At 38.3% G+C, this 22759-nt stretch overlaps 3 protein-coding genes across 7 annotated transcripts; 2 read left to right on the plus strand and 1 right to left on the minus strand.

The window, feature by feature from the left end:
• The first annotated feature begins 447 nt into the window (after positions 1-447).
• Positions 448-5987, plus strand: cenps (centromere protein S). Its single transcript, XM_066691093.1, has 5 exons — positions 448-595; positions 1138-1261; positions 3809-3842; positions 4148-4214; positions 5318-5987. The coding sequence occupies exons 1-5, from the start codon at positions 530-532 to the stop codon at positions 5423-5425; spliced, it is 399 nt and encodes a 132-aa protein (XP_066547190.1). The 5' UTR covers positions 448-529; the 3' UTR covers positions 5426-5987.
• A 103-nt stretch (positions 5988-6090) lies between these two features.
• Positions 6091-8793, plus strand: LOC136713868 (somatostatin-2). The gene is made up of 2 exons (XM_066691094.1): positions 6091-7701; positions 8420-8793. The coding sequence occupies exons 1-2, from the start codon at positions 7597-7599 to the stop codon at positions 8624-8626; spliced, it is 312 nt and encodes a 103-aa protein (XP_066547191.1). The 5' UTR covers positions 6091-7596; the 3' UTR covers positions 8627-8793.
• Positions 8794-12527: 3734 nt separating this feature from the next.
• Positions 12528-17808, minus strand: tardbpa (TAR DNA binding protein a). Of its 5 annotated transcripts, none has more exons than XR_010805011.1 (7): positions 17083-17808; positions 16494-16657; positions 16101-16241; positions 15799-15969; positions 15610-15694; positions 14525-14668; positions 12528-13606 (listed from the first exon to the last, which is right to left on the minus strand). XR_010805011.1 is itself a non-coding variant. In XM_066691422.1 (6 exons), exons 1-6 carry the CDS (start codon positions 17321-17323, stop codon positions 14577-14579), a joined length of 906 nt encoding a protein of 301 aa, XP_066547519.1. In that variant the 5' UTR covers positions 17324-17808; the 3' UTR covers positions 13719-14576. The 5 variants fall into 5 exon arrangements, 3 of the variants coding, with proteins under 3 accessions (XP_066547519.1, XP_066547518.1, XP_066547517.1); XR_010805010.1 differs by having other exon boundaries at positions 15799-15980; positions 16100-16241; XM_066691422.1 differs by lacking the exon at positions 12528-13606 and having other exon boundaries at positions 13719-14668; positions 15799-15980; positions 16100-16241.
• Positions 17809-22759: the final 4951 nt, after the last annotated feature.

Below are 22759 nucleotides of genomic sequence, written 5' to 3' on the forward strand. Positions count from 1 at the left end.
CAGTCGCGTCTCTTTTCGATGTTGGGTGGCGGTAAACAGAAAATAAGTAATAATTGCGACTTTAGTTTGACATTTTCAGACTGTTTTATATTGCTTTTATTCGTGTTTGTTTTTCTCAGGTCTAACATTTGATAAACACGTGTGCTTTACAGAAGTATGGCTGATATACAGAGCCCCTTTGTAAGACAGTTTGGGGACTTTAAAATGCATTATTTGATAAGCTATTATGAATATGCGTGGGTGGGATTTGTACATGCTCCACATCTCATTTGTAGATACCTGTCATATCTAAAGCTGTTGTAGGTTTATTATCGTCCTCTTCCAGGGATGGGTTATTACCTGTTAATACGCTCTGTGTGTCTGTGTAACTCCATATGTACATACAGATTTGATAGAAAACGCGATTCTCGCCCCTCCGTTTATAACCCTTGTCGTTTGGACTTGTCCGGCATCCGTAGATTGCGGGAAAATTAAACCGGAACTGTTGTAACCCCAGTATGTACAATAGTTTGTTAGTGTTTTTACGTACATGGCAAACGATACATTGGTGCAAATGGATGTTTCAGATGAACAAAGTGAATTCACTCATACACAGGTTGGGAAATATAATTGTTATCCTAAAATAATGTATGTGAAGATAATGCCAAATATGGTATACGAGTTAGTGGATAGCTACTAACGTATGTGCCACGAACTTGAAAACTGCTGTGTGTTAACATAATGAGATACGTCATTACATCTAAAAATAGGTTTGACATCTTGAGTTTGTGTTACCAAATTGTATGATTTAGCTCGAATTTTATATTTGTGCAAAACTATATTTCCTATGAACGTACAGTAATATGTTTTATGTGTTTCCCTGACGCCTTCGCTCGTCTACCACTGTGTGCGTCTCTTCACAGTATCTGTGTTTGTAACGATTACTGCAATTCAACACACCCACTGTGCAGAATACACAATGTATCTCATTTTTAATTTAAGCTTGTAACCGCTGTATTTAAGGAGACAAAAACCAAACACACATGATTTGAGAATGATGAGACCTGAAATAAGATCACATGCATGCATTTTCATTTTGATGCATCAAAAATCGAATGGAGGATACTGCATTTCTGATCAGACCCCTTACTGTTGTAGAAGCTGAAAGCTGCGGTGCACTACACTGTCGGGCAACTTTGTAAAGAAGTAGAGGAAGAGAACCAAGTGCACTTCAGCAAACAAGTTATCGCAGCCATTGCGGAGACCACATTCAGACAGTGTGGTGGGTGTAATTTAAGCCATATGTATGTATGTATGTATGTATGTATGTATGTGTTTGTGTGTTTGTGATCCCCTTTTGAATCTCTGCAGCAGACAAATCTTACGACATATTGAAGTGATTTAACTAGCACAGTACAATGCGCATTTCTGTATTTAGACATTTGCTAACAGTAATTCTGTATTTTTCATGTACAATTTTATATGGACAGCTGTACAAAAAAATGGAAGAGTACCAACAAAGTGGTTATACATGTGTATGAATGTAGAGTAGAACAGAGTAGCCTGTTTGTTTATGTATTATGCAGGGCGACTTACTGACGACTTCAATCAGAAATGTTTAAAAACATTACAAAGTGCATTAATACAATCAGTACAACAAACACCGATCAGCCATAACACTATGACCACTGACAGGTGAAGCGAATAACATTGATGATCTCGTTATCATGGCACCTGTCAGTGGGTGGGATATATTAGACAGCAAGTGAACATTTTGTCCTCAAAGTTGATGTGTTAGAAGCAGGAAAAATGGGCAGCGTAAGGATCTGAGCGACTTTGACAAGGGCCAAATTGTGATGGCTAGACGACTGAGTCAGAGCATCTCCAAAACTGCAGCTCTTGTGCGGTGTTCCCGGTCTGCAGTGTTCAGTACCTATCAAAAGTGGTCCAAGGAAGGAAAAGCGGTGAATCGGCGACAGGGTCATGGGCGGCCAAGGCTCATTGATGCACGTGGGAGCGAAGGCTGGCCCGTGTGGTCCGATCCAACAGACGAGCTACTGTAGCTCAAATTGCTGAAAAAGTTAATGCTGGTTCTGATAGAAAGGTGTCAGAACACACAGTGCATCGCAGTTTGTTGTGTATGGGGCTGCGTAGCCGCAGACCAGTCAGGGTGCCCATTCTGACCCCTGTCCACTGCCGAAAGCACCTACAATGGGCACGTGAGCATCAGAACTGGACCACGGAGCAATGGAAGAAGGTGGCCTGGTCTGATGAATCATGAGTTCAAGGTGTTGGCTTGGCCTCCAAATTCCCCAGATCTCAATCCAATCGAGCATCTGTGGGTTTTGCTGGACAAACAAGTCCGATCCATGGAGGCCCCACCTCGCAACTTACAGGATCTGCTGCTAATGTCTTGGTGCCAGATACCACAGCACACCTTCAGAGGTCTAGTGGAGTCCATGCCTCGTTGGGTCAGGGCTGTTTTGGCGGCAAAAGGGGGACCTACACAAAACTGTAGAAGTGCTAACAAAGAAGAACAGAGCAGGAGCATAAGGAAGCAGAGTTTAATATGAAAGTACATAAATGCCGGAGTGTTGAGCAGCCCAGGCGATTAAGCTGCTGTATTACAGGTCCGTGTCTTCAGCAACCGTTGGAATGTGGTTAAGGACTGTGCAGTCCTGTCCTCAGTGGGAAGGTTGTTCCACCACTTATGGGCGAGGGGGCAAATTTGTCAAATATCATCTGAAAACTGCTTGGTGGTTATATGGGAGGAACAAAAGAGCTCAGTGCAGATTATGTGGTACTTCTGCAGTGTTTTTGTTTTAACCACTTATCAGATTAGTGTTATAGTGTCTCCAGAAACCACTGAGTATTTAATGTGGGGGATTGGTGGGTAAGTACGTTTAACCATTATGACTCTGACGCTGCCCCCAACCAGCACAGGGGACCTCCGTACTATGTCTGTCCACAGAAGTTCTGTTACGTAATCTCTTTATTACATTTTCAAGACTGAGTTAATTTGTTTTAACCTTGAACTGTATTCTATGGAATCCAATTTGTGGAATGGATTAAAACATATTACCAAGGTGTCTTCATTTAAGCAGTTATTGTCCAGCCCTAGCACAGCATTTCCTTGTGTACAGATTAAGTTTTCTTCTGTATTTAAACTTCCCTCGAGAAAGATACATAATTAAAGCAGACCAATTTTAAAATAAATCAACACTAGCCACTTAAACAAATAATGTAGTTCCAGGTAAAACACTGATTAGTTATTGTTTTCTATAGGTATATGAAAATGACAGACATGGAGATAGGCTTTCAATGAAATTTATCATATTTAATCTATGGTGTTTTTTCCTTTCTAAATGCAGGATGTAGTACTCATATGTGTTACGATAAGCTTATGAAGAAGCTTCAAGTCTGGTATATCTCAAGATCTAGGTATTGTTTTTCTATCTTTGCAATGTGTACACAGTTCATTTGCAAACAAGTGCTCTTAGAATGTTATCCTGCTCAGGTTATAGGAGGACATTGGTGTGTTGAAAGAAAAGGAAATAGAAACATAATTTTAAAATAGCACATATTAGACTTAGAGTTTCAAAATTGTAAACAAATAAAAAAATTGCTACATTGTAAACCCTAATTAAGCCCCATGTCCCTCTTCCACATAATATCTATCTTTCTGTGTGTGTGTGTGTGTGTGTTTGCGGCTTTGCACATGTGTACATATGTTTATCTAGACAGAAAGATTATGTTTGGCCTAAAAGTTAGAAACGAGTATAAATGTAGAATCCACTATTTGTTTTTAATGCATTCCTCTTCATTTCAGATATTTTTGCAAAAGATCTTGAGGCATTTGCAAGGTAATATTCAACTGTCTTTTTCTTCATCCTATTATCCCCTTCTGTGAGCTGAATTATGGGTCTTATTTGACTCAATCTCTCTTAGATGTAGAGAAAATAAAAGCATGGCGAACCTCTATAGTGTGTGTTGAACATCTTGCAGTTAAAATACCATCCTGCCTTTTATTAGCTAATGATAGAGCGACTATTGTTACAGATTTCAGAAAAATAATGATTTTAGTTTGAATTGAAAACGGCTAATATTGCCAGTATACATATACTTCATGTATAGCACTTGTGATTTAGATTATGTGTCTCTGCTCTAGGCATGCAAAGAGAACCACAGTGAACACGGAAGATGTCAAACTTGCAGCGAGAAGGAGCAAAGCACTGGTGAGTTTATCTGATCTACATAATGTTATCATCCCTTTTTATCTAATGTGATCAGTTAAGTGGAAAGAATACAAGATGCAAAGTAAAAGGAATAAATGTCAAATGCACACTGCCTACAGCACTGTATAACCCTGGTATAACTCATTCAAGTTTTAATCTTCTCAATCAATATACAGATATACAAAAATGTATACCTGCTATATTTCAGTTTATCTGACCTTTGCCCCTATACATAATGTTTTTAGCCATCTATAAAAACACTTCATACTGTTCTTATTTATAATGAAATCTAGAGTTACAGTAGCAATGTCTAACCATATACTGCAATAAAACCTACACATGACTCCTTGAGAGTCCTCCTTTATCTTGTTTAAAAATACAAAAGTTCAGTATTTGTACTATTTTCTCACTGATTCCATTAATGAGAAAACAAAACTTACATAATGCTTTGAAGGCAGATGAGTCACTTCTAAGTAAGGGTTTTCCATCATAATTGGGTGAAGCTGCTGTTCTTTTGAATCAATCTCTAGAGATGGGCTAGCTATAGCCAACACAGATAAACTACCATCCTCTGAGTTCCTGTGATGAAAGTTCACTCATGTATGACCCCTGTGATAACCAGCAAACCACCTCAGCTTTGCTTTTCGCTTCTCGTAACATCTAGCATGAGAAACTTCCTCTCCTGCTTCTGGATGTCCTTATTGTGTCATGTAGGCCTTCATCCTGCCTTGATAGATTGTAGTATTTAGTAAGATAGGCTGCTAGGGTTTCCAGTGTGTGGGAGGGACCTTATGTTCTCACGGTATGCTCCATCACATGTGTTTACAGGGCAAGCTGAAGGTCTTAGCTGTGTTTTGCAAGGCGCTGCAGCTGCTGCAAGGCCCAGCAGGGGAGAGTCAAAACCCTGATCAGTAGCCATCATTATTATGTACTAGTTTCAGATAATGGCAGCCTTTCAGTTGGCAAAGAGCCCCGCCCCCCTGTCATTAGATTATTTACAGTGCTGGCCTGTGGCAATGGCAGTCAGAGAGGAATCCCTTACCATTTTGACTTCTCTGTGGTGTCATGTGTCGATGTATTAAGTGACACACCTTTTTTTACAGTCCAGTTACATCACAAAGAAGAGCGAGGAACTGATCTCCAGTAACCAGGAACAGAAGGAGAAAAGGAAGAAGAATGCAGGGAAAGGGAAGAAAAGCAGCGAGGCTTAGGTGGAAACACATCTGGCATTGGAGCTCTCAAGTAACTACACTTCTATCATAAAATAGGCATTTAGATTAGGCCCAATAAAATTCCCATAAAAAATTATACATTCCACAGCCACACCTCTTTCCTTAGCTGTGTCTGAAATGGACTAACAGGTGGTGTGTATTAATGAATGTTAAATTGATTCTAACAAAGACTTCTGTAGCAAACAGTTTGTTGCTTTGTTACATTTTCCTACATTACTATTTACAATTATTGTGATTACTTCATGATACTTTTTAAGAGTTTTGCTTATTTAAGGTCCTTGTACCCTGTTACAGTGTGAGAGGTGATGGTGGCTGTGGTATGACAGACTCAGACATGACTATGGTAAATATATAAATTAAAGAAAAGCATTAGCTTCTAATAATAAACCAATACTTATATTTGCAGCACAAAGAGAACATTTCTGTGGCATGTAGTATGGAAATGGTACTCAGTGCACTTAGCATAGGGTTGTTGTTTTGTGTTTTTCCTAATGTGTTAATGTTTCACTCTTTATGTAAATAAATGTTACTTTGCTTGGCATTTCTATTTATGCCTACGGTTTAATTACTTAGCAAAAAAGAAAAAGACAACATAAACGCATTTATGTAATTAAAAGCATTTGAGGCAGGAATATGCACTTTATTTACAATAATTGCTGATATCCTGAAGAGGGTGCATTAAAACGGATTAGATTATAATAGGGCCTTGGAGGAAAAACTGAAGGGAGCAGTGCGCTGCCCTGTGTTTGTGTCAGTACGGGTGCTGGGTGTCGGACAGATGAAGCTGGAAAGGTTACTGTCCCTCTCAGTTACAGGGAAGGAGGCTGTTCAATAATGCAGGAAGTAACAGCTGATGAGAGCTGTATACAATGAACCCTGCTCTGGAGTTTACATTTTAGCTCCCAAAAGAGCAACTATCTACCAAAGTTAATGGCTGTAATTGTAAGTGGATGGAAATTCACAGTATTTATGCAAATCTTGTTACTCTTCTCTGTGCCATCAGCTCATTCTGATTCATCCATATTTCAGCATATCAATTGCAATTTGCTTGAGGTCTTGGACTGCAGTAGCTTGTGTTTTTCTGCATGCAAAACCCTTCTCTAAGTGTTTCTGTACATGCATTATATTTAATTCCAGGCTCTGACTGACCCATGCAAGTGATTAAATGATTTGTTCATCTTTCAACTGCCTAACATGTCAGGCTATGGCAGGGTGTAGTGTCTGAGTTTCGCTAACTAACCCTCCTGATGAGATCAAGAGCTGTAACCCTTCAGCTCAGTGGTCCCCAACCTGTCTACTGACCGATCCTGAAGCCTTACAGAGTAGATCTTCAGACAACTTGGCAGCAAAACAACAACTTGCAAATCCCCACCCACGCTCAACAGTGTAGAACGCAAGACTTGTGTTAAACATAAAATAGCTCTTCTTCTTGGTGACCGCTGCTTTAGATATATTGGACAGTACATCACTTAGGCAATCAGAATTCACTGGGTGGTACTACAGTTAGCCTAATATCTCCACAGTATGTGCTGTATTTTACATACAACAATCCACCTGAATAGTGAACTGCTGCATTGGCAAGCTAACTTGAATAAGCCATTCCTTTTGTTTATCTTGTTCTAGCACCCCAGTGGTATGTATTTTGTCACTCTCTTAAATAAATTAATAAATTAAAGTTGTCTGATAATACAATATCAAAAGGTACATTTTTTTGTTTGTTTTTCTTTTTTGCAACACCTGTTATTTAATTATTATTCATGCCAGCAGAACATGTTATTGTTAGTAAAATGTACAGGTTCCTGAACCTTGTTCCAAACTTTACTGTTTTATCTCAGGAGAGTTTCCTGAAAACCCAAGGTCTGTCCTGTTACTTGACAGCTTTCATCTAAAGGAACAGTCTTGGATTGTTTAGTTAGCCATTCAAACTTCTAACCGGAGATTAATTAAAACCGTAATACCGTTCACAGATGAAGAATGCTTATAATAAAATAAATTTATTCGAAACCCAGAGTTAACGGGTTAATGGTGTACTGCTTAATTTAGTTAATTAAGCCTACTGTAGAGTGCGTCACGGCTGCTTGCATGATCGTGTATAAAAGTGGGTGAAATTGTGTTGGAGTACACAGTGCTGGGAATACACCACGATCGCCATGACCCTGCTGTCCAGTGTGCTCCCCGTGGCTCTCCTGGTGTGGAGTGTGAGGCCAGCTGTGCCTTTGCCTATCGAAGAGAGACTGGCTCTGCAGAGCAATGGGGTGAGTCCATTTAAATACAATAACAAAGCAATAATTTGTTGGATTTAAAGTCGGTCCTTTTTGGTTAGGATTTTAATTTGAGCTCATATTTATATATATTTTTAAATCAAAGCGCACAGTGTGATAAAGCAATGAGTTTTAAAAATCATCAATAATAAAAATGTATACTGAGGAACAACTGTAAAGGCTGTTTTTTGTTCCCACTACAAATATATGCTGTGTTAATCTACTTACAGCTGTCTTCTACTGCAAATGCTACTGCCACATTTAAGTGGAGTCTGAGGTGGAATCTATTTGACCAGCTTAGTTTCCCTATAGACCTTTTTAAATTATTTTTATTAAAATTATTTATTGATTAGCAGAAGGCCATATCCAGGGTGACTTATAGTTTACACAAGAAGCATTTTAAAGCATTACAAAGCTGCAGTAATACAATCAGTACTACATTACAATAAGCATACTTCCTAGTTCATTGAGCTAAGCAGTGTGAACATAAAGCAGTCCTAGGTATGTGCTAAAGTGAGGGATAGTCACATTTAATATTGAATGAGCCTTGTCCATCCCTTATTATGAGAAGTTCAAGATAGTAAACGTATTTTTCCTGTTTAGATCAGAATGCTTATAAAAGTCCATAGGGATACAAAAGCCATGTACAAAAATGCAGATCAGAAGGGAGACGGCCAAATTAATATGTCAATGTAATACTGTGTTGTTTCAGGACTTGGCTAAAGAAAGAAAAGATTTTCTTCTGAAGATTTTGTCTGGACTGTCTGATTTTAACGGGCTGGGGAAAGAGCTCTCGGGTGGGGATCGGGAGCCGCTCAAGTTGTCCCAGCTGGGGGAGAGGTCCCTGTACAGCCAGCCTGTGACCCGAGAGAGAACTCCCTGTAAGAACTTCTTCTGGAAGACGTTCTCCTCCTGCTAGCGCTGCCCAGCCCACCAAGACGGCGCTCAGTCCATCACTCTCTCTGTGTCAGCCATGTACAGCATGTAAAGCACATCAATAAAATGCAAACCGAGCCTGTGGATGTTTGTGTATATGTGTCAGGCTGAGTTTCTTTAAAACACAAGGACATTTTGCACTTATATATATAGTGGATTTGTTTTTATTAAAATTGTATGTAAACAAATTTCCTCCTTTGCAAATTAAATCTACATCAAGCATATAAAAAAGGTAAATCTGAATATTTTAAGTTTTTTTTTTTTATTAAACGGGTGCTGTTTTTTGTTTTGTTTCGTTTTTTGCTTACTGGAATCTTGTAGTCAAGTGACATTTCTCCTGAAATACATTTGTATTAATCAGGGTTATTTGTGGTACATAAATACTTTTTCTTAGTCATTTGCTGTATTTTAACTTTGATTTAAGATAAGAGAACACAACTGGTTAATAATAAGCATCTACAATTTATCTCAGTATCTCTTTGCAGGGTGAGGGGAATTGTACCTGTTTGAGTTAAAGAAAGGACATTCATGCAGTTTTTAAGATATTTAAATTGTATACACGAAAGCAGTAGTTAAAAATGAAGGAGGTCTTTAGTAGCAGTCACATGTACCTGAATTCCTCGGTGTAGCCTGCCTGTTACAGTAGCAATAGCTTAATCCTTCCAAATTTAGCTGAATCTATTAAAGCAAAGAGTCATCATTTGTACTTAAACCTCAGATTATATATATATATATATATATATATATATATATATATATATATATATATGTAATTGCTAAGAAGTTAATTAAAATCATGAAAACTGATGTATAAACTAATATCTACATTTAAAGTACCTAAATAATCATTATTTTTAAATTAGCCTTCACATAAATATCGTAACATTACTAGCAGAAATGACTAATCCAAATAATTACAGATATTAAATCAGCCAGTCATTTGCTTAAGTTTGTGCCCTTTGTTTCCATTAGCTGCCTCTTCCCGTGCTTTTCTTTACTACATCAATTACACGTTGTATTATATTGACGCATTGAAACCCATTAGCAACAACTTTGAGAATTGGGCTTTGGTTTACAGAGGTCACTAAGCACACTGATGCATGTACCTGTGATACTTGCAAACAATTGATATGCAATGTTGCTCATGTGAAGCTTTCTATTTATTTATGTATTTATTTTCATCTTCAAGCCGTATAGAAATAAGATTAAAGGGGTACCGTTGGCCTAATTACAAAGGCGTGTTTTGAGGGAGTTCAATAAACAAGAACCGGATATCAAAGTCTGTTTTTACCTAACTTTGAATGGCAGGACATTATGTTGAATATATCATAAAGTACTTCTTAAAATAAATCTACTAAGCTGTGTCTTCTGAAACGTATTTACTATTGAAACGGTGCTTCTGCATCCCACACGCGTAAACGACAGTAAAATGAGACGGGTGCGGCGAAAGGCCGAGCACAGACCCGCAGCATCACTGAGCGGCGCAGCGGCCCCGGACTGCCGCTCCCGGTGGAGGACCGGCGCGCAGCCACGCCTGTTCTGCTCCGGAAAGCTCGCCGTTAACTCGTTTTGTGTTGTGCTTTAATTTGTGTATATTATTAAATGTACATCGTGGTCTGCGTTTGGTGGGACCATTGTGCGCCCTGTGACTTTTGCATGAAATCACTTTTTTTTTACAGTCCTTTGTGCTTTGATGTAGAACTGTTGCTTCCGATTGTCGAGGATGAAGCTAAAAATAAAGTACATATATTACATGCACTATAAATAATCTTGTGTATGTATATATTTTAAATGCTTAATGAAGGTCGAGGCTTAATGGAAAGACAATATGTGTATATTCAGTGAAAACAGGAGACTTAACAAGTATAGCTTGCTTACTTTTGTTTATTTGTATCCAGACTACAATTTCAAGCAAAATCGGAGTAGGCGTTAATTACTTAGTCTGTTTTATGCTTGTCACCCTCTATTATGTATATATTTTGCATAGGAAATTTGATTTGTATCATAAACTGAACCGTATGTGCGTATACTGTTAAATTGTAACCCCTAGTACAAACGACAAGAGGATACTTCTCTAGGGGCTCCAATGAATGCTGATCTCTGACCTTGGTCCAAGACGCAGCTTTAATATCACTATCTTTAAAGAATGATAAAGCTGCAGTAACCTGAACAACAAAGGTAATTGTTTTTGTGTGTATTTAATATACCCCGCCTGCAACACATTACACTTAAATATAACATAATGTAGTGTACTGCGCATCTGTGCCTTTGGAGGGGATGTATTCCGTTTCCTATAGGCTGCCCCTCCGAAGACTGCTGGTGCCCAGCGCACATTTGTATTTAATAATCAGGGCGGCATTATTGGTAGGATATATAAAACACATATATACTTTATTGAATCATCACTTCAACAGTTGAACCCCACCGACTGTAGACTTACATAATTGTCTTGATTGCCTCAGCTGGTATTGTGTTGGTAAAGCATTTCATTCTTTATGCTGATATAAATATGGTACCATGATCTGTGAATATAGGTTGTCTGCAGTGAATGAGTTGTCAGCCTATAAGCACATCACGAACCTTTTAATTTCCCTAACCACGTTTCAGAAAGAAGAAACATGTTAATTAATGGCAGTTCTACACACACAACCTGAGTAATTAAAAATGCTGCTACCAATAAATGTTGCTAAAATGATTATCTGACATACACTAAGAGTGTAATTATTAAATAAATCATGTTGCAAGACATTTTAAGCCAAATCCCTTCTTAGGGTGTGTAGAACACAGTGCAGTCACTCGTTTCCCCAAACAATATTTGCATAATATACATGTATATATAATAAACATGATCCAAGTTAAATTGTGATTGGAAGATAAGATATCAAAAAGGAGACACTGCTACCATACATAACCTTCAAACCATGGTTTCTCAATCACGTGTAAGGAGGCTCACAAAAGAACCAAATCCACCCTTGATGAGGATCTTTGATACAGCATATACAAACATCAATAACAAAACTCTTCTCCCAGTTCATCCAACAAAGTGAAATAGTCAGAAATGAGGACTCTCATTCTACATTGGCAACATTTGAGTCTGTACAACAGAATACACAGATGTAGATTTAATGCTGAATGTCTTATGATCTGTGCATCAAAATTGAATTGTAGAATCCATCATAAATATCTTCACCAATTCAACAGGCAAACCAGTGAAAAGGAAGAGAACACACAATACGATACAATACCCCCCCACCAACGATAGCTTTATCTGTCGTTACAGCTACTAGTATTCAACTAATTTATTAGAATTATGCAATGTTAACATATGTAGAGGTTAATGGAAAACATCTGAATCCCAAATGAACCCTCTCGGTTTATTCTTTTCACCTATAATAAATAATGGTTGCAATTCCCACATTTCACAATGCAATAGCCTATGGCAGGCAGCACTAATTTAAAACATAAAACAAAGAAAAATCCCACAGGTTCAACAATGACTTCCGAGATGGACACATAAGAGTTCTATTACACAAAGACCAAATTAGTTTAGAAAATATATTCCATGGAGTTAAATTAACAGCTTTGGTGTGTATCTCTTCAAAAGCGATTCTAAAATTGGCTTTAGCTTCATGGATATATAGATCTTTTTTTGTACTGGATCAGGCAAGGGCAATTTTACTTTTGGAAAATAAACATTTGCAAGAAAATAATTAAACTGGAATGGATTTTTTTTTTTTTTTTTTTTAAGTATTAACCTCTGACTGGAAATTACATTTCCCTCAGTCACATACAGCCCAAACCAATATGCTTATCAATACAATACTATTGTGTACAAAGCCAATGTGCTCACATGACTAAGGTACTGAGGCAAACAAAAGTAACAATTGGTAGAAAAAGATTTAAAAATTTATTTTACATTTGTGAGGACCAACAAAAAAAAAAAAAAAAAAAAAAAATATTGGACAAAATTTATAATACATAAGGGATTCAAGTCCTAAGGGCAAAAGAATGTGGTCTAAAATACCCCTTCCCCAACGTGGACAGCACCCTTTTAGCCCACCCCTTAAGCCTCACTGAGTGAAATACAAATCACCAACGCTAACATTATTAACAATATTCCTTTCGATATTCTCCCAAGATCAAGTCTTATTTTATGCCATTTTACATTACCAGCTACCATTTGGTTTGTGATGGAGGGTGTTCATAGCTTAAACCACACATTCCTCAAAAGCAAGGTGACAGATCATTTCTTTAAAAAAAAATATTTTCTAGTAAGGCCATTGTTTTTTTTGTTTTTTAACGTTAGTGTTTAATTACAACAAAAAACAAAACCATTACATAAAAAGCCATTGCAGGTCACAGTATTTAACAACACAAATGATTCTCGTAAAGCAAGTGAATGAAAGCAGTCCTCTCGCTCTTCCCGTGTCACGAGTACGCCAGAAGAATTCTAATCGTTGAGGATTCTCGAAACAGAAGATTGAAAATAAAACACTTTGCTTTGCTTTCAAAAGCCAGTCACTTGTGGGGTGGGACAAGGGTGGTGGGGGTGAATCTGAAGTTGTACAGAAATCATGCATCAAAATACAAGGGTTCTTCAAAGATGTTCAAATTGGCCAAGGTTGTAGATTCTTGCAGACTTACTTACCCAGATTTGTATAATTCATATATATATATTTTATGGTTATGCATAAGCAAATCCCTCTCTCCCTAGTTTATAAATGTCCATTTAAGAAAAATAAATTGATAAAGACGAGTTCCCAACGTCTGGTTAAGTGAAGGCAGCCCATTGTTTCAGATCTGAAGCATTCAGCTGCTGTCCCAGTGTTAGAATGATTTGGGACCACCCACACTCCACTGGCCTGGGTCTTCAGTCTTCAGAAAAATGACATCTTCCTGGTCCAGATGCAGACCTGCCTCAGCGATGTGGAAGGGGGGTAAGTTCACTCCAAATCCGAGGTCCCTAAATATGTGAATTAAATAAGGGTTTTTTGCATTTTGTTCAAATTGTAAAAAAAAAAAAAAAAAAAAAAAAAAATCAAAAGCAGAAAACATTGATTAAAATGACGAAAATACCTATTCAAATTAATTTTATTTGAGAATTCCCTTCAGTGACAAGTCATATAAAATGCATTCAAACACTTAACAAAAGCAAACTTCCTCAAGGAATTCTTACAGGCTTTCATCACCCTCCTTGAGACACACTGAGCTCACTTGATTCATTCTAGCACACGTCACAAGCTCACTCAGTGTACTCATCACAGTCTCCACCAGCATCAGTTCACATTTTCACACTTACAGGTCAATAACAGGGGGGGAGGGGGAGAGGGAGAGGGAGCAGGGACAAAAAAACAAAACAAAAAAAGGCAAAAAAAAAAACAAAGCACACACCATACAGCATTCACATCAGATAATATAGCAAGAAAGGGTACAAATATTCATATCACTAAACATTCCACTACATTTGCAACTACTTTTACGCTTGATCATTAAAGAAAAAGAGAGGAAGAAAGAAAGAAAACAATCCCTAAGGGCCTCAAAGACAAGTTAATGGATGTCCTTTTGATGGTAAAGAAACACTCGTACTTTTCTTGCAACTGCTGCTCCGTTCACACTCGCTCACCAAAGCCACAGGATCGTGCCACCTCTCGCAAAGTCATTAACGTCTCTTTTCAACGCACAACCAGTCCTTTCCACTCGTGCTTTTCTTTCTCTCCGCTCGCTCGCTCATACTCAGCCTCTCACTCGTGGCACCAACAATCCATCCCACTCAATGTTCTCAAAAAGCGAACCATATACAGCTCGCTGCTTTCACATCACAAACTTGCGTTACAGCGCAGAAAAGATTCCATGAAATAGTGGATAAAAATGCAACACCCACCGTCTAACACAGTATATGCAGAGTGAAGCTGTGTTCTTTGATGACAAAGCATTTACACATGGGAAGAAGGGAACTGATACTGAGATCGCTCGAACATTGCTGCCAACGAAGGGCTTCTTCCGGGGAAATTGGAAAAGAGATGAACTGCAGAGAGATTTTAATGAAGGCTTTTCCGTAAAACTTTAAAAGAACTTTTGCAAACAAAACTTAAAACCAGATTCTCTCAATACAAAATAAATGGAAATCAATATTAATTGTGGTTGATCGGGTTGATCTAATTAAAAGGGATGAAAATATCCATGCATTTGTTTGTTCTTGAACTTTCAATATTTACAATGCATGCATAGAGAATCTGGTTTGCCATATACTTAATTTTACCAGGAAATAAAACAAAAACAAAATAAACACTACACATAGTGTTGTAGTTTACCTTCCTGGTAAACAGTGATTCACTTTCAACCACTCTGTACATCAATCTTTTGCAGATTTAGTCAAATGTACAAAAACATTCAGGTTGCTTCTTTTACAAAAAGAAAGGCAAAAAAATAGTATGTAATTTAAATACCCAGGACATTAGAAATGGATCTGGAAAATCATATCTTTCAAAATACTTACCATATAATCTAGAAACGTGAACCCCCTTCAAAATCAAATTTTCTACATTCCCCACCCTGATGATTTCGACTCCATACTGGAGCCGAATCCTGAATTAAACCCAGTGCTCGTGCCAGAGTTTGAGCCTGTGCCCCATCCTAAACTGGCTGAACTGGTGCCATAATTGTTGTTTCCAGAAGCGAAAGTCTGGGTCTGCTCCCTGGTGACACTAGTCTGCCCAGTGGGAGTCGTACCCGAGGCCCCAGACTGGCCTTGCTGGCTTGCGAGCATCCCCATCATCCCCCAGCTGCTTTGCAAAGCAGCCTGGGCAGCGGCCATCATGGCTGGGTTAATACTAAAGGCTCCGAAATTCATGCCGCTGCCCATGCTATTGTTGGCACTGTTGCCAAGCCCACTGCGACTACTACCAAACCCCTGACCCCCAAACCCGCCATTCCCAAATCTCCCCCCCCGTTCCATCATTTGCCTACTATTATTGTGCTTAGGCTCAGCATTGGAGATGTGCACGCTGACTCCCTTAATGATGAGGTCCTCTCCGCACAGGGACTGGGCCACCTAGGGGGGAAACACAGGAGACGTGCCCCAAGTCAGCAACATAAACGCAATACCTCCTGCACGCACAAGTGCCAGGCACATCTAGATGTTCAAAGTAAACTGACCTGGTCATCTGCGAAAGTGACGAACGCAAAAGCCCGAAAAGGCTTGGGGATGAAGACATCTGTGACCTCTCCGTACTGCATGAAGAACTGTCGGAGCTCTTCAGCAGTCATGTCTTCAGTGCAGCGACCTACAAACACTTTTCTGCTCCTCAGGGGCTCGTCAGGGCTTTGCTGTTCCCCCCCCAGAAATTTGTGAAAAAAAAATAAAATAAAAATCAAGAACATAAAAGATGACTACGGGTGAGACAAATATCCCGCAGATGGCAGTATGTCAAGATCAGAAGACTTCCACTCATTCCTACCTTCGAGTTAGGTAGCTTGCAGTCACACCATCTGCCATCGATCATGTGCCGCTGGGACATCACTTTCACTTGCGTTTCATATTCTGTGAATCTCACAAAGCCAAAGCCCTTGGAGTTGCCCGTTTTAACATCTCGTTTAACCTAAAAGGAGAAACCAAAGTATTTATGCACGGAAAACATTCTAGTGCTCCACAGAAAAACTCATCTGCACAGCTAACTACTAATCCTTGGTCAGTAAACCGGAATGGGAATGCTGACACTATCGTTTTACATGGCCCCTTAATTACATTATCCGGACAATTGAAACATGTGGAAGAATTATAATTCTGCCAACCTAAGGTGCCTACTTCTACTAATAATAAAAAAACACTTTGAGAAGACCATTTTATTTACCTGCACCATCAGCACTTCCCCAAAGGTGCTGAAGTAGTCCTTCAGGTCCTGCTCAGATGTCTTCCAGGGTAAACCCAGGACAATCAAATCAGAGGTCTTCTGAACACCCCTCTTTATTTTCACAGCGGAAGAGGCATCAATCTCATCCATTTTCCTTTTGTTATCTTGAAAACAGAGCAATGCATGTAATAAAGAGTTAGCCTTAAAACAAAAATGCTGTTACATTCTACGACAAGGTAAACTCAATGTTTCACTACAGAGGTTTTACATGTTACAGGTCTATGCATGCGTGAATGAAACCATAGCAACAATGGCTAAATACCCTAAAGTCTTCAGGCCAACAACAATGTGCACAGGGACTTTCACTTTTACTGAAATGCATATTCCTGCATGTGTGACCGCACATCTTGCATGAATCCAATTTACTGCGATCTATAATTGAATATGCATATAAAAGACTAGGGCGTTAATTCAATAGGGAGACAAAGAGGATTCCATTACTACGATTTGCTGTATATACATCGGGATGTTAATCGACTTCATCGCAATTTCAAAGTGGGGGGGAAGCTCAGTAGAAAGAGAAGCGTACCTTTAGGGTAGTTCACCACATAAACCAAGTTGCCCCAGCCCGTCTCGGGGGCGTGCAGTATGCCCTCCACTAAGCGGACGCCTCGCATACACTGCGACACGGGGCTCCGGTAACGCAGGCCGCAGGCCCCGGGAAACTGCGCCGCCACGGTGGAGAGCAACACGGTGCCGTCGTCCTCGGAGGGGATCTCCATCGGCTCCTCATTCTCATCCTCCGCTACTCGGATATACAGCTCTGCCATTTTTCTTCTAGTGTCGCTTTCCCCCCGAAAAAGAACAGACGTATCGCCTCTGCAAATTAACGATTTCCAGGGGTGACTTGTTTTGTTTTTCTTTGCTTTTTTGTCAACTGTTTAGTAGCAATTTACGAATTTAAAACTAAATGAACTTGCTCGCAAACGAGAAGATGCGAAATCAATCAAAGGCAATGCCGCCCGAACCTCAAATTGCTTTGTTTAAAAATAAAAGATCAGCAGCGAGAGTAGTCGGCCATGTAAGGCCCAGACTGACCACGCTTGCAAAATGAATGATCGCTCGTTATTCGCGCTCTGTGCGGATGTAAATAGCTCGAATATCAATTCCAAGCCAATACAAATTATGCTGTGCACCCGTAAGATGCCCCAGTGGCAAGTTTTCTACCTATAGATCTAAATGTGTTCCTTTTATAATTTAAAATAAAATCCACGCAAACGCTTTCCCCCCACTCCTTTCTTCCCAAACTTCAAAACAAAATGGCCGCCCTTGTGTCATTGAGTGAATTACATCATCGTTTCGGGTGGGATCATTCATTCTAGTAAAAAGGGATATATCTAAAAACATAACATAATGATCATACACTAATGGTAATATTCCCCTTTCTGTTATCACATAGAATAATAACATACTATTTATGAAACAGTGAATAAAATAACAATATATATATAAAGATATTTATACAGATATGTTTTCTAATGAACCCCATGCAGTCATATATGGTACATTCCTCAAGTAAGTGCTGCGCATAACGTAATGACATCACGATACAGACGTAAATGCGTCTGCTGCATGGCGGTGTTTGTTTACGACTGGAATGCAAATGCCTAACACATTTATATAACATGCTATGTTCTTATACATATTTCAGTTCATTTGAGGCATTGTTACTGTCTCCACGCAACGTTTTATCACTACTGTTTCAATTAGACCCATTGTGTTTTGTGTAGCGTTATCTAGTTCCTTCCTCTTCAAATATATTTGAAAACAGAACATGGTGTATGCATCAGTGTATCTTGTACCATACATTACCAAAATGTGCTCAATTGAAGGAGATAACTAGAAAATATTACCTACACTATTATATGTCTTTGACATCTGTTTGAAAGGACATTACAAAGTCATACATTTGGCGTCCAAGAGTTTAATTTTATAAATGGCTTTCAAACACCTTTCTTTTGTCGTAGAAACAGTACCAGTACGTCTGTGCCAGTAGCATGAATAAGCACAGCTTCATGAGGTAAAATGACACCCTTTTCAATAACCAGAAAGGGCAGGCAGAGTTGTTTGTTTCATTGTTTCCATCATCACTTATTAAAGTCCCACAAAGATCAGTATCTTACTGTCAAGCAAGTATTGCTGTGAGTTTGATATAATTTGAAATGGATGTTCTGTAAAATTCAAACATTGAATTTGTTGATAGCCTACATGTTTAGTTAGGATAAGAGAGAAAGAAAAATAAAATGTGCTGTTCACTTCCACCAAGTAGCATTATTAAACATTATCAAATACAACAGTAGTGATAATTATAAGAAAAGCATATGTATCCAGTACCTGAAGCAGCAGTTTATTCATATTTATGATGTATGTATGTGTATTTGTTTGTTTGTTTGTTTAATTGATTGATTATCCTGTCAACAACAGCCATTTTACTTCCAAGATGATAAATTATATTTTATGGTTAACTGGAAATTACTCTCTAATACATGAGTTCATTGACTTTTCACAGAAGACTTCCAGACTGACCATCACATTTACATTTAAAACACAAATGCAAGAACCTCTCTTCTTATCTTTACGGAGCTTCCTGTTGTAGTATTTCACAGCTTGTTGAGATCTGTGTGATCTGCTGCAATGCCACAGCTTCACTTCCACATTACTTTTATTTTGGGATGTTTACACACAAGCACAACACACCTGGACTTCCTATAAATACATGTGCATTGTAGTCATATACCTTAAGGATAGCAAGGACTGATCTAGAGAGAACACAGCTATGGATCGGAAGACATTGTGTGCTGTTCTTGTTGCTTTGTAAGTATCTGCATTTGGTGAACTTTAAATCTAGGATAAGACAGCAGTATGGTTTGATCCCTGTTTCTGTGTCATTGTCACATCGAGCTATTTGTCCGAAACCTCTGTTTTCAAGGTGGATGAGAAATCCAACTTCAGTGAGCAGTAAGAAGTGATGACACGCTGACTTTTACTGGGTGTCTTTTAGAAATCAGCCATTCATCAAATAAAATTTCTGACACTTCAAATAAATATGAATGCTTTAGAAATTTGTTTAAGTACATTAAATGCCCCTTTAATTAATAATTTGGTATGGGCTCTGCTGATTCTCTCTAATTTATGTAATTAAACCTTATTCATTATTTTAATATAATGTAATGGTATCATTCACTGTCTAGATCTACTTTTATTATTGTCCTTATTTATCTATTTTGTTTTCTCTCCAGCTTCTGTCCCATGTTCACTAGGGGGCGCCCTCTGCAGCTTCAGAAGAGAGAGTGGTTCAGTGAAACAGTACAAAGCGTAGCAGGTAGAAAGCAAACCAGTCCCGTTCATTTGGTCATTTTCATGCTTGTTGCGAGAACTGATCTGTTTTGTGTAGTTTTAATCCCAAAGAACAGTGAAAAACCCCTATAAAAATGTAACATGGATCTGTTTTGAAAAGCATAGGTGTACTTTGTATTTTGGCAACACTACCTTGGTCAATTTTAATATTGGTACTATTATTGGAAAGAAGGATAAAGAGTTTTATATGAATGTACACTATGTGGTTAGATTCGTTTTCTTTCTTTCTTTTTTTAGTAAGTGTGCTTGTTTTTTGTAGAGGGAGATGTGGAATGCTTCACAGAATACATGGACCTCTGGGTGCAGCGGAGCAGAATTGAGGGTCTGAGACTGTGGCTTTCTGGAGCTCTAAGAATTCCAGGTATGGGATTCTAGACTGTCTACACTAGGAATGGAGATCTGCCTTGAATTATTAGTGATTTAAGTAGCAGCAGTGTCAGAAGAATTAGACTGTTGAATACAGTTTGATGAATATTTGTGTTTCATGTTTAATTTCTTTCCAGTTTTGCTAGAGGGAGAAACATTTAAAGAAGTCCTGAAATCACTGAAACACGGCCTTAGACATTGATTGTGTATAAGTCTATCTATCTATGGATACTTACATATGTGGTTTTATAAATTCTCAGGGTACACAGATGAAGAAGTAATACGTTTATTACATAAAAATAAATACAGGTTAATACAGAGCCCTCCTCTCACATAAAGTGAGGAAAACAACTAAGGATGTGAGAGCAGGAAGTCTTTTTATATCTTCAGATAGACAATAGGTTGCAGTCTTATCTATCAGAAGAGATTACATCTTGTTAAAATACAGTTGTACAAATAGATTAACCACATGCATAATAATTAACATAGGTCTGAGTTTGTTACTGTTGTTGTTGTTGTTTGATGTGTTGATTGGTGCTGGTCAGTATTCTTCAGGCAGCAGATGTAATCAAATACATTGTTTTAAGTCCTCAGCCAAATGCCTGTGCCCCAAAACACACAACCTTTACTGTTTTAGCTGATTGAATATACTAAAGACAATAGCTTATTACAACTCCAAGAAACAAATAATTAACGTAGCTCCCATAAAGGAGTAAATACAAACAAATGATTGCTAAATAGACAAAACAGAATCCATGAACAATATAAAGAATATAAAGAAAATAATACAATTTCCCCACTACAGTGTTGTAACTACACTAGTAAGACATACTCTGAGATATTTGTATGCTTTGTGTATCTCAGCCAGCCTGGCTTCCCTGGAAAGTCTGAACCTGCAGCTGTCGGCCTGTGGGTACTCCCTCCACAGAGACCCAGACAGGAACTACATCTTCAGGGTAATGTACAGCGGATGCTTTGTGCAGCTAGAGGTATGTTTATCTGTAATCTGGCAATCCCTATTTGCTTATAAAAAAATAAACACACACTAAACATCAATTGCAATGCCACATAGGTAACAATTTCTACATTTAATGACATTCAGTGCCTTAAATCACCTGATTTTGGACATTATGAAGTTTGAAGTGTGAAAGAGGTTTAATCTTTCTTCTTTGTTTGTGTTCAAGTCTGTTTCCTGTCTTTATACCCTTTCCAGCTCTTTCTGTAGTCCAGCTGTTTAGCAATGCTCTTTGATATGATATTAATGGTCCAGCTGGGAGTTTAATGTAAAACTGTGGGTTGTTCTCAAATTACTATGTAAGCATAAGCTGTTATGTCTGTTTATCACATTCTTTTTAGTCTTGCATCTATTCCAATATGTATATGTGTGTCCTCTCTTTTATTCAGTATTAGTCTATTTTAGTCTTTTGTGGCCATATTATCTGTGTGAACTGTGGAGTAATTCAGGGTAAGAAAAAGAATAAACAGTATTTTTGTTCCTCTTTCTAGCGTGGCAACTACATCCTGTTGCTAAATCTGATGAAGAGATTGGGCAGGTTTGGAGGCCGAAGTCACAATTTTGTCATGAAATGTCCACTTGTAACAGTACCACCTGGTGGGGAGCATGTTTATTGCACCCCTGATTACATACAAGTGAGTGATTTTCTGTTTTGCTTAATACATTTTGTGCAGTGGTTCTCAAATGTTTGTTTCCACCCCATCTTAATCTTGGGGGGAGACTTCTGCAGACCTTAGATCCCTCTGTTTGCTCTACAGTGTACATGAATCTTTGGACGTTTCTTATTTCTTATGTCATTTCATGTTCACAGGTAACTAGACCAATGCCCCAGGATAGCCTGAATAACAAGGTATGGTCCATTTTAACCATCATACACACCAGTTATTATGCAAAAAAAAACGGTAATTGTCCATCTTAGTACAAAATAACATTGCTATTGATTTATGCTATTTTATGTTTTTTTTATTGATTTGATTATAATTATGATCTACAATGCATTCATGATTAAGTATTGGTTTAATTATAAACGTGGGTGATTTTGTATTTATTTATTTATACTTGCTCAGCAGAATCATGTTCTGTGCTTTTATAGCTGTGTTGCATTTACATTTACACTAGCTGGTGCCCACTATCTTTGGCCAGGCTGTTAAAATATTACATCAAAACCCAAATTGACTAAGAAAGGAAATGGGGTGAAATCAATTTGATCTGATTGCATGGTTATGACATTTAGTTTTTTTTCCCTTTATGTATTTTGGGCATTACATTGACTCAAACTTGCCTCTTGGGTTGCTAGTTCACTTTCTTCAAATTATGGAATGCCCCAAAACCAGTAGTCTTCCTGCCAGCTTGTGCTGATGTAGCTGTCTTTGTTAAATACTGCACACTGTTTGTAACGCACAGGCACGCAAACAGGATGTGCTGAGAGAGCAGAGTTTGCTGTAAGGATTAAGGATTACTAAACTGA

This window comes from Amia ocellicauda, chromosome 18, assembly GCF_036373705.1.
Source record: "Amia ocellicauda isolate fAmiCal2 chromosome 18, fAmiCal2.hap1, whole genome shotgun sequence".
NCBI classification, from domain to species: Eukaryota; Metazoa; Chordata; class Actinopteri; order Amiiformes; family Amiidae; genus Amia; species Amia ocellicauda.